Source organism: Sinocyclocheilus rhinocerous, unplaced genomic scaffold (assembly GCF_001515625.1).
Source record: "Sinocyclocheilus rhinocerous isolate Xijiao unplaced genomic scaffold, SAMN03320098_v1.1 scaffold127, whole genome shotgun sequence".
Taxonomy (NCBI): domain Eukaryota; kingdom Metazoa; phylum Chordata; class Actinopteri; order Cypriniformes; family Cyprinidae; genus Sinocyclocheilus; species Sinocyclocheilus rhinocerous.
The window spans coordinates 668,043-679,588 of NW_015664685.1; the positions used below are offsets into that span (position 1 = coordinate 668,043).

At 37.3% G+C, this 11,546-nt stretch overlaps 1 protein-coding gene across 4 annotated transcripts in view; it reads right to left on the reverse strand.

Moving 5' to 3' along the window:
• LOC107730326 (microtubule-associated serine/threonine-protein kinase 4-like) overlaps positions 1–11,546 on the reverse strand; it is a 131,594-nt gene that overhangs the window by 31,047 nt on the left and 89,001 nt on the right. Inside the window, exon 1 of one of the 4 annotated variants that reach the window (XM_016541124.1) lies at positions 9,571–10,036. The exons of the other annotated variants lie outside the window; for them this stretch is intronic. Coding sequence (XP_016396610.1) covers positions 9,571–9,833 — 263 coding nt within the window. The 5' untranslated portion in view covers positions 9,834–10,036. Of the gene's footprint in view, positions 1–9,570; positions 10,037–11,546 lie in introns of those variants that run through there. 4 annotated transcript variants of the gene reach the window in all.

Sequence of the window (11,546 nt, forward strand, 5' to 3'; positions counted from 1 at the left end):
ACAAACCAAAGCATTGTGTTTTGTGGAAAATGACAACAACATTAAGAGTCATTTTAACACCTAGTCACACTGGCACAAAAAGGAATATTAGTGAGGCATCAATACTTTAATTGTGCATCTGTCATGGTTTACAAAGCAATAAGCCCCAAGAAGCCGTGGTTTACAGTGAATTTATAACAGCTAAGGGGCGTAGCTGTTATAAATTCACTGTAAACCACGGCTTCACGGGGCTTATTGCTTTTATAAAATGGTTATTCCATATACGTAGTACGGTTTCACAAAATAAAACGGAGCAAATAAATTGTAATGATATTAATAAAAACAGTATTCTTCCACCAAACAATGTAGTTCCTCAGAAACAGTTGTGGTTCCAACAAAGTGGTTGCCGAGCAACACACAAACGTAAACAAAGGTGTATGTTTGTAGAGTAGGGGTTGCACCGACTAGTCGACTTCAATGCTCTGCCATGACGGTTTAAGCTTGACGTCGACTAGTCGCTGGTCCTATAGAGGGCGCAACAGGATAAGAAATCTTTGAAGGACTTCCACATTTACGCTACGTTTCCAAACAGTTCAAATGACAAATAAATGCATACTCTGAAAGCGCTCCACAAGACGTGTGATTATAATACTGGATGCTCGAAATTGAACGGGAGAATGCACGTTCTAAACGCTGCTGCACTGTAACGCACACACACAGGCTACAGACATTAGCGCGTACATCACACGCACAGAATCATTCAGCACGGAAATGTATTGCCACTGTTCTGTGATTTCTCAATAAAATAGCTTAGAAACTGAAAAGTTCAAGCATGCGACTAGTCGACTTCGACTCGACTTTCATCACACAAAAATCAGAAGTCGTTCAACCCCTATTGTAGAATAATTTACAACAGCTTCGAATGTGGCTCAGCCAATCAGAATCAAGGACCAGAACTATCCGTTTTATAAATAAAATATCACTATAGATTTAAAAGTATCATTGTAGATAACTGATTTTACATTAGTTTGATATGAACTGCAGGTAAATAGCACATATAATTTACTGTAACACTGCTCTTTGAATGTGCCAAGAAAAAAAAAACAGTGATAATGAAATTAAACTCACTCTCCTACTTTACATGACCCTAGTGAATTATTTAACATTTCACATCCACACAACGTGTCATCTTTACACTCTCAACAGCTTTATACCTGAATAGGAACATCATTTGCTTAAAAACATTTTATTTGTAGAGTGTTACAGATATACAAAAGTAATTAATAAAAAGATTTTTCAAATTTGCAAATACAACAAAGATGATATGTTTTACATATTGTTTGTCCTAAGCAGCTACTCACAAAATTAGTTTTTGCGTTGAAAAAAAAAAGAAAAAAAAAAGAGAATTGGGCAGTGGAATTGGGGGAAATAAATGCAAGGTTATGAGATGGTTATGAGTTAAACATCTCATAACCTTGTGAGATTTATCTCGAGCACCGCATTTTTAGAAGGCGTTTCGTGCACGAGATGCTGCAAAAGACGCAAGATGTGAGTGCAATGGTCAAACTTGTCTGTCATATGCAAGTTTACATAGAAAACAATGGAAAAGCTGCGCAGTGAAATGCAAAAACCTATAAAGAACTATTACTGTATGTTTGCGCTGTTTGAAGATATGTGTGCGTGCGTGTGTGCGCACTCATCCGTAGCGGTTGCGTGCAGATATTGATTGGTCTTTCAAGGCTTGCGTTTCAACTGACAAACTAACACAAAAAATGCCAACATGCCCGTCTTTGTGAGTATCCTTGCAAACATCGTTGGTCATGTCTTGAACGTAATCAGTCGAGAAAGACAACGCATGTGTATCAGTATCAGTGTACTGGATCTGTGAATTATGTCTTAAAGGAACAGCAGTCTATTTCTGCTGTCTGTGTTTTTAATGTTAAACAACAAAAGACAAGGAAATCACTCACTGCTCTTGATTGAATAGCTTTTGCAACTTCATCAAGGGTTGGTCTTTAATTTATAGAGTGAAATATGCACTGTTATTTTACATTTATTTCTACATTTCTGTGCCTGAAAATTACTGTTAAACACCTGAAAAACTCTGTTGTATCTTTGCTCTATTGTATTTATTTGTGCTGTTGCATTTAGTTTGATTATTTGATTTGATTTTTTTTATTTTTATTTTAGTCCTTTTTTCTCTGAACATGGCACATACCAAACTGAACTGTACCGAACCGTGACCCTAAAACCCTGAACTGAACCGTGAGCAATCTGAACCGTTACACCCCTAACTGTAAGTATATTAGTTGGCAAGTAAAATATATAATAATTGGCAAATTCTACTACCTATTTGTTAACAGTAATAACTGCAACACTAAAACAATTAAGTAATATATACCTCAAAATATTAGCTCTGACACCGCAAAGTGCACATGCGTCAAAGTCCAGGAGGGAATCGCGGGATTGATTCATCATCTTCTGTGTCAATGGCGGGACCGTGACGTGTCGAACTATAGGTTTTATTTATAACATGCTGATATCGTCATGAATGCAAATGTTAATTGTTTAATGGTAAGATCGGCCAAAAGATTTGTAATTGGCACGCTTCTAACACTGTCGGCGTCACAGCCGTGGTGACAGGTTGACTGTTAGAATTTGTGGTTGGCCAAATGAATGGTTCCTGCAAATGCGAGTAAATATCTACATTGGTGATTGGTTGATGAGTGATGGTTGATGTGTTAAGAACAGACAGGAGTAAGTGATTATTTTACAGATTATTATTATTATTATTATTGGTGTTGTGAAATGATTGTATCTGAAAATGTGTCTGTGGGTGCATTTGCATGTATCTTCATATGTCTTGGTTCGCGCGATGCGATACAAAACTTCCTTTACAAGCATTTAATGTGCAAAAAATGTCAAACTGTTCCGACTAAGCTGTGAACAAGACCGTACACTAACTATACTAAGTTAACTGTTTCTCTGTGCATAATGTTGTATAAACTTGATATTACAGCTACATATAAGCCCCCAAACTAATGGTTAGCGTGAATGTACAGCGATTAGCGCGTGCTGTGGTGACACTGACAAAAAGCAAAAGATAGAATTGTGTAGGCTTAATGCATTTTATATTCCTTGTGTGATCTTAGAAACATCAATTCTATGTTTTGAGTTTTATAGATTTTGTGCCAATTCACTTTGAGTTTTATGCTTTAGTGATCGTGAGTTTGCAGAAACATTGCAATATGTGAACTTTTAGAAAACTTGTAGGAAATTCTTAACTTCTAACAACTAAAATCCAGGGATAAAAAGGGATACAGTTGTCTGTTGCCTCATTGAGTATCTTGGGGGAAACCAAGAAGAGCTCTTTCAAGACTGTCAGGTATGTTATTAAATGACTGATCAACTCGAGGCATTCAAAGGGATACACAAAATGTTGCCCTGATGCCATTGTTTAATTTCCAATATCGGTCATGTGATTCAGCTGATCAAACAATCCAATCCATTTTAAAACACACTATATGTTCATTTTAGGGATAGTTCACCCAAAAGTGGAAATGCTGTCCTCATTTACTCAATGTCGTGTTGTTACCAGTGTTGTCAACTTAGCAATTTTGTTGCTAGATTTAGCAACTTTTCAGACTACCCTAGCAACTTTTTCTTCCAAAAGCACCTAGCAACAAATTTAGCTATTTTTTAAAATTTATTTGGCAACATTTAGCAACTTTTGATAAGTGACTCAAACGCTAAAAAAGGCACACATTTTCCATTACAAACTCATAAGATATTGGTTAATCTTCTATACACAAATTAATATATTTTCAATGAAAACTGAGAGATTTCTGTCCCTCCATTGAAAGTCTACTAATCCAAATCTCTTGATGCTTCAAGAAGTTCATGAAGATACTGTAAAATAAATTTCAAGTAAAATAAAATTCCATATGAATCGAGCAGTTTAATCCAAGTCTTCTGAAGAGTCACAATTACTTTATATAATGAACAGATTTAATTTAGACTTATTTTTACGATCAGCGAACATAAGCAGAAGCTCAACCATACTTGCTTGACGTGTGAGAACAAACCTCATTGGTTCTTGCGGAAACTCAAACATGCTGCGTGCTGGTTCTCACACATTAAGCAAGCATGCTTGAGCTTCCATTTACCAAAGCTGGATGCTGCAAACACTTTGCTAATCAGTGTTTATATGTGAATAAAAGCCTATAATTAAATCATATCAAGTATTTCAAGTTCATCATATAAATTGATCATGTCTCTTCAGAATACTTGAATTAAACCACTCAATTCACATAGATTTCTTTTACTCTCTCTTTTTACTCTTATCTCTTTATGAACTTTTCGAAGCTTAAGAGTTTTGGGTGAATAGACTTTCAGTGGAAGGACAGAAATCTCTGAGATTTTATTAAAAACATTTTAATTTGTGTTTTGAAGATGAACAAAAGTCTTCTGGTTTTGGAAACAACATGTGGGTGAGTAAATGATGACAATTTTCATTTTCAGGAGATCTAAGCCTTTAAGAATTACATGCGTGAGCATATATGCTTAACATAACATTTTTGGGGTTTAGTCCAGTTTTTTTATTGGAGCATATCATGGCCCACGTCTGTAAAAAAGACACATCAAAAAAACTTTAGAATGCCATCATGGTAGCAATGTAGAATCACCAAGAAAACAACTTGTTAATATACAGTAGTCAACATTTGAAGTGGATCATAAAAGTTCATCAAAGACTCTTTTAATGCGTACATTAATTCATTTTAAATGTTAAAAAAAGAAATGTTTGTTATTTGGTCAATAAAAAGTAATTGATGTAATATCCTGTGCCTGACCATTTTTAGGTAAATTCAACCTTTCCTGAATAAATAATGTGTAATTATCCCTATTGGCTAATTATTATTATTAATAATTTAGTAGATTAACTGTTGCCTGCTAACAATAGAGTTAATATTACTCAATTTTTATAGGTAATTAGTTGTGTAATGTATTGAGAAATATTAGGGAGACTTTACCTAATTTGTTTTATTGTTATTATTTCTTTACTCAAATATATAGGATGGAATCTACCCAAACAAATTGAGTGCAAATTGTTACCTCAATTTTATCTAGTAGATTTTATAGGTTTGTTTTTACAGTGCCTACTGTTGGTGTTATACTTTCTGTCATTTTGAATTTGAATTGTCTTGACTTTTTTAGTTGACTTGTAAAACTGCATGTCTTTTTTGGGCTATGAAATAGTTAGCATTTTTTTATTATTATTTATGAACATATAGGATATGTTTAAGACAAGTTTGTGCAATATTTGCCTTCATATTTAATGTATCTTTTCTGCAAAGATATTTAACAAGTCATTTGTTTTACATTTACACCATGCTGACCACTTCATGTGTGGTGCACTTGGAATAGAACTTTCTTTAACCAGATGTTTAATAAAAAGGATGTTACTTGAATCATGTTGTAATTAAATTAACTTGAGTTAAATAAAAAATTTTTTTTTTTTTACAATTTAAAAGAGAGAGAGAGATAGATCTCATTTTTTGACATATCGCTCAGTCCTAAGTTGTAATAGTGATGCTTTAGCAGTACAATAATGGAGGACAGGGTGAAATCAGGGGAATTGAACATGTGACTGTGGCCTCTTCTCTAGCCATTGATCCCAAAGTTGGTGTCTGAATGGCAGCCGGGCAGACATCACAGATTACATCGCAAAGCCCTTGTGATCATCACCTCAGCAAAGAGACTGTGAAGAGCAGATGCCAGTGAATCTATCACATTCATGGAGGTGTTAAAGGAATAGTTCGCCCAAAAATTATAATTCTATCATCATCTACTCATTTACAACAAGCCCTAAAAGAGATATTTAACAGAATGCCCAGGCTGTTCTTTTGCATGGAATGCAACTTTTTGTGTGAACCATGACTTTGTGTGACACAGACTATGTCTGTGATCTTTCATTTCTCCTTTCCCTCCTGAAAACATGAATAATTTATTAAGGGAAATGCCATGAGAAAAAAAGTGTTGGGCACAGCTTATTATGGGCAGGAAGGTTAAGAAAGTTGAATATTCCTCTCTGAGTTAGAGAGTCACCACATTAGCTGAAAATGTGCAATATTTTAGTAAAACAAGAAACACTTTACAGCTTTTAGTGAACTAGGATGAACTAGGCAACAATCTTTAGTACTCAAGCAAGACCTTCACTACTACCAGTAGAGAAGAATATGTGACCTTGGACTAGGGATGTAACGATTACCGGTTTGACGATAAATCATGATAAAATTCCCCACGGTTAGTATTACCGTTTCATCTTTTAATTATCATTAAAACCGTATTAGATTACCGCGATTTGAACAACTCGCGATAAATAAATACTGTCCAGCATAAAGCACAGTTTTAAGTAACAGTCTCACGTGCGCACAGCACAGCACAGCACAGCAGAGTAGTTTCGTTTTGAGTGAAAACAAGGTAGAAAAGCTGGGAGGTTTTAAAAGAGTGCTAAGGGAATTATACAAATGAATATATGAATGAATTAATTATATGAATGTACCTCTGAAGGTTCTGACTGTCTTCAGAAACGATTCGATGGCATTTTGTTTTCATCTTCGCTCCATGTAATACCTAAAAGGAAGTGTTCTTAATCGCAATACTGCTTTGTCCAAAGGTTACGGGAAACAGCTCTAATTCAGCTTTTCCATAAGCGCCACCTGCTGTCAGCGAGTGGATTTACAGAGACTTATATTTACATTCAGCCTGTGTGCAGTTTCTGTCTGGCCAAAAAAATTTGCATGCCCTGCTGTAAAAATTTTTGATTAGTAATATGCATTGCTAAGAACTTCATTTGGACAACTTTAAAGACGATTTTCTCAGTATTTTGATTTTTTTTTGCACCCTCAGATTCCAGATTTTCAAATAGTTGTATCTTGGTCAAATATTGTCCTATCCTAACAAAGCTTATTTATTCAGCTTTCAGTTGATGTATAAATCTCAATTTCAAAAAATTTACGAAAAATTATGACATATGGTCACATATGGAATCATAAAACATCTAGAAACATACAAACCACTGAATAATGCGACATTTGGGTACACATATGCAAGAAAATCAAAAACAATTTAAGTAATTTTGCTGAATGCAGATGGAGAGGTGGATGACACCTCTAAAAGAGGGGAAAATAAATCAAATGTCAAGTAAGAAAAATGGATATTATTTGAATATGAATCAAAACATTTCAATGAATCAAACATGAAGTACTTTAAAGGAGCCATATCCTACCATTCTTCTTTAATATTTTCCCCTAAAGCCCACTTATGTTAGTCAAAGTTTCTTGCACTAAATACAGATGCAATTTAATTTTACATGACCATTTTCCACCTTCAATCTAACCCTTGGACTTCAGATATGAAGTGAAAGTGAAAGTGACGTGACATGTGGCCAAGTATGGTGACCCATACTCGGAATTAGTGCTCTGCATTTATCCCATCCAAAGTGCACACACACAGCAGTGAACACACACACACCGTGAACACACACCCGGAGCAGTGGGCAGCCATTTTTTGCTGCGGCGCCCGGGGAGCAGTTGGGGGTTCGGTGCCTTGCTCAAGGGCACCTCAGTCGTGGTATTGAAGGTGGGAGAGAGCGCTATACATTCACTCCCCCCACCTACAATCCCTGCCGGTACAAGACTCGAACCCGCAACCTTTGGGTTACGAGTCCGACTCTCTAACCATTAGGCCACGACTTCCCCGATATGTAAAGACATATGCAGATTATGGTTATATAATGAGCTATTTTTGCAATAAATTGTGGTTTTGAACTGGTTAGAGTTTTGAGATTTGAAAGGTAACAGTATCGTAATACAACAAACCTTTACTTTAAAAGAGCAAGGAAAGTCCTGTCATGATCTGACCCCTTTAATTATGTAGCATGATTTAGAATAATATCTGGTTCATAAGCGCTCAGTTAAAGAGGATCAGATTTTGCTATTTATACAGCTGCTACACACAGGCAGATTAGAAATGGACAGTGCTCAGCTCCACACTTCTTACTGTAGCTATGATGAAAATGCAATAGTTACGCTAGATCTGAAAGAAACCCACGCAGAAATGACTGAAACAAGTATCAGTCACGGTTTAGCCACTTGACAGCAGACATTTTGCTTTTGTCACTGACTAATCATTCATTGTGAAGCTGTCTACTTAATGGTCTTTTTTATTGGCTTGTCCTCAGTGGGTCCTTTGTTCAATTTACAAACAGACTTAAATCCAGCATTGTTCTTTGCAAATACAGTATTCACTGGATAAATGCTAATTATATGATGTTTAATTAATCAAGCACCAACGAAACATTCAGTAACTTCGCTTTTAAACATATTTGCATGCCATTCAATACAGAAATCAAACAAAAGAAAACTCTAATTACCGTATTGTCCCGAATATAAGACTATGTTTTTTTCTTGGAAATACATCTCAAAAAGCGCGGTCGTCTTATATTCAGGGTCTAGACTTTGACATGTCAATAATACACCCACAACACTAGGTGGCGCCAAAACCGCATAAAACGAGTGTGCCATGAAATACGTAATGTGTCAACATTTCAGAAGACTGCAGAGATTAGGCCCACTATTGTCAGATACAAAAAAAAAAAACTAAAATCATGATTGAAAGCAAGAATTTTTCATTTGAGAGCCTAAATCAAGGTCATTACTAAAAATTACGAAGATCACTTTGATGGATGGACACATCATGCACTTAGTTATTATGTACATACACAACATACAATGTAGTTATTATATCACTTTACTACAGAACACAGAAGGAATATGCCGATTTGCTATTGGTGTAATAGCTGAGTGCCATATGAGTAATGAGACATATCTCATTACTGAAACCTCCACCCAATACAAACTAATAAACATAGCACTGTGAAGAAAGCGTAATCCTATTTTCTTTATATGTTCTCCACAACTAATTCATTTTAACATAAATGACAGATTCAGTCTGATTTATTCAGTCTGAGGATACTAATCGGATCATCTGTATCATCAATGGTAAAATAGGTCATTCCCAGGATTAAAAAGTGTGCAAGATGGAAAAGCACAAGCAGAAATGCACTTGACTGTTTGATAGCAGAGATATATATGGCTGGTTGGCCTTTTGGTGAAGGTTTGGTCTTGTCACACGAGAGGTGAAAAGGATATGGGGCAACTTCAGCAATTTCTGCAAGAGCAGTGTATCCATCTTATAACACTGAGACGGTCAGCTCTTCTTAAGAGGATTTACAGAACAATCCATTTTCCTCACATTCAACATGCATATTTAGGCAAATGCACAGTAATTATGCATGCACAGTATGTAAACATCTTTTGTGCCTACTGCATGGACTGAACAATAACGCCCTGATTACAATCAAGAGGTACTCCAGTTCCATATTCACAACGGAAATCTAACACAATAGCAAACACTGCGCCTGCATTACCATATTGTTCTTGTCTAACCTCCACTAACTTAATTCTTGATACCAGAAGTTCTACCACCTAAAAACCAACACAAGTAGTGACAAGCAACCAACTTGATTACCTTTTGGAGCGCCGTAATCTTGCTCCACTGATAAAGTGAGGCATAGGAAAGTTGGAGAGTAGAGTCCATAAGCTGGAGTCGGACATTGTCCCAAAGTCATGCCGCCAAAGTGCTCCGAGCTGTCTTGGAAAAGAGAGCGAGGAGAAATGCCTGGCTTCCAAGAGAAGTAGGCACCCAACGCAAGAGTCCCGGGAAGTCCTCCCAGCGCAACGCTCTGCCACTACAGAGGTTCGTCCATGCACATCTGCTGCTCGTTGCAGCATACACAGGCTGTCAAGGGGGACAGTGTGTCCTCTGAAGTGTCCTAAATCGAATAGTGTGAAAACTCCTCTGAGCCGTTTCTTATTCAGGTCATATCCATTCCTGTTCGAATGCCGGGTGCCTCCGCTTCCAGTAGGATGACTTTTTGTTTTGATGTGAAAGTCGTACGGCTTTGCCGCTATCCCGTAGACTTATTGAGACTCAAGCGCGCTCCATATCATGTAACAGGCACCTAACGTACCACATCCTGAGGCGGGGAGGGGAGAGGAAAGGAAGGGAGGGGGGCGTGAGTCAGAGAAGCAATGCATCATCAGGAGACGACGCAGTGAATGCAATCACAGCTCTCCCCGTCTGGCCCTGCTCCAGAACCCATCGGACCATTTGAAATGGAAATGCACAGCTTTTCAACCGTAACCATGTGCAAGTCCTGCACCCTGCAGCCAAGCCTTTTCACCTCTCTCCTCTTTTTCCTTCACTGGACCTGCCATATGAAGAACACCACCCTCTCTCTTCCACTTCAGCACCTTTGATCTCCTCCTGTTCTGTTCTTCAATCTGCTCATTTGGCAGGCAGGGACATGGAGAGGCCCAGCCTCCCTGACACATGACAGATGAAGTTGGAGGGGTGGAATGGGGCCACTCGCCCTCGACAATTAGCCGTTGAATGCAGTGGGGCCACTAGCCACTAAGGTGTGAGGCAAAGGACGTCACTAAGAGAGCATACAGTATGACTAAACCCGGCACACAGACAACTGATCAAACCTTCAAAGAGTGCATAATCATAAGGAACCTGGTCACGCATGAAGTGAGCAAAGTCTAGCTCAATCATCTCGCAACTTAAGTCTCATGACTTCTTATCTCTTCTTGCGAGGCCAGTGACCTATAGAAACCTAAATCTGGGAACAAGCCTAGTCTCTTCTGTGTCAGCCTGTGCTCTATATCTGTATGCTACATTTTTGGTGCTCTAATTTGGAGAGGATGAACCAAAAACAATAGCAGTGGTCTGATTCAGCAAACTGTAAGGTATCTTTCTTAATATGCTTAGAATAAAGCCCAGAGTATACCTTCCTTGTCTGCGTTCTGCTTTGGCTCGCAGAAAATCTGTGTGACATAATTTTGCTGATATGACACTGTCTGTGTGCAGCCCGATTACTGTGACTCTGTGGTAAAAGTAATTTGAGGGCTTGAAAAGAAAGGTCCACTAGATCCATCTGCACTTACAGTCAGTGGGGTATATACTTTTAAAGGCCTGCACACCCAACTGTGCGCAAAACACAAAAAATTAAGTATACCAGGGTAAACGATTGTAAGGTAACACTACTCGAGTAATAAACTACCAATACAGCAGCATTTCCAAACTAAAATTTTAAAACATGGCATTTAACTGTAAACTTTAAGCAAACAAACATAGTACATACATTAGTGATATTACTTATGTAAATTACAGGATTAGTTATGATGACTAGGGTTGCAAAAAGTTCCAGAAATTTTGGAAACTTTCCAGGATTTTTCCCAGGATTCCAGGGATTTTTGGAAAGTTTCCGGAAATTTACCGGAACTTTTTTCACCCCTTTGCAAACCTAATGATGACTACTTTGCCCTAAAGCAAACATTTAGTTTTCATACCTGAGAAAATTAAATGAAATTACTTTTCTTTCTTTCTTTCTTTTTCTCTTTCTTTCTTTCTTTCTTTCTTTCTTTCTCTCTCATTCTTTC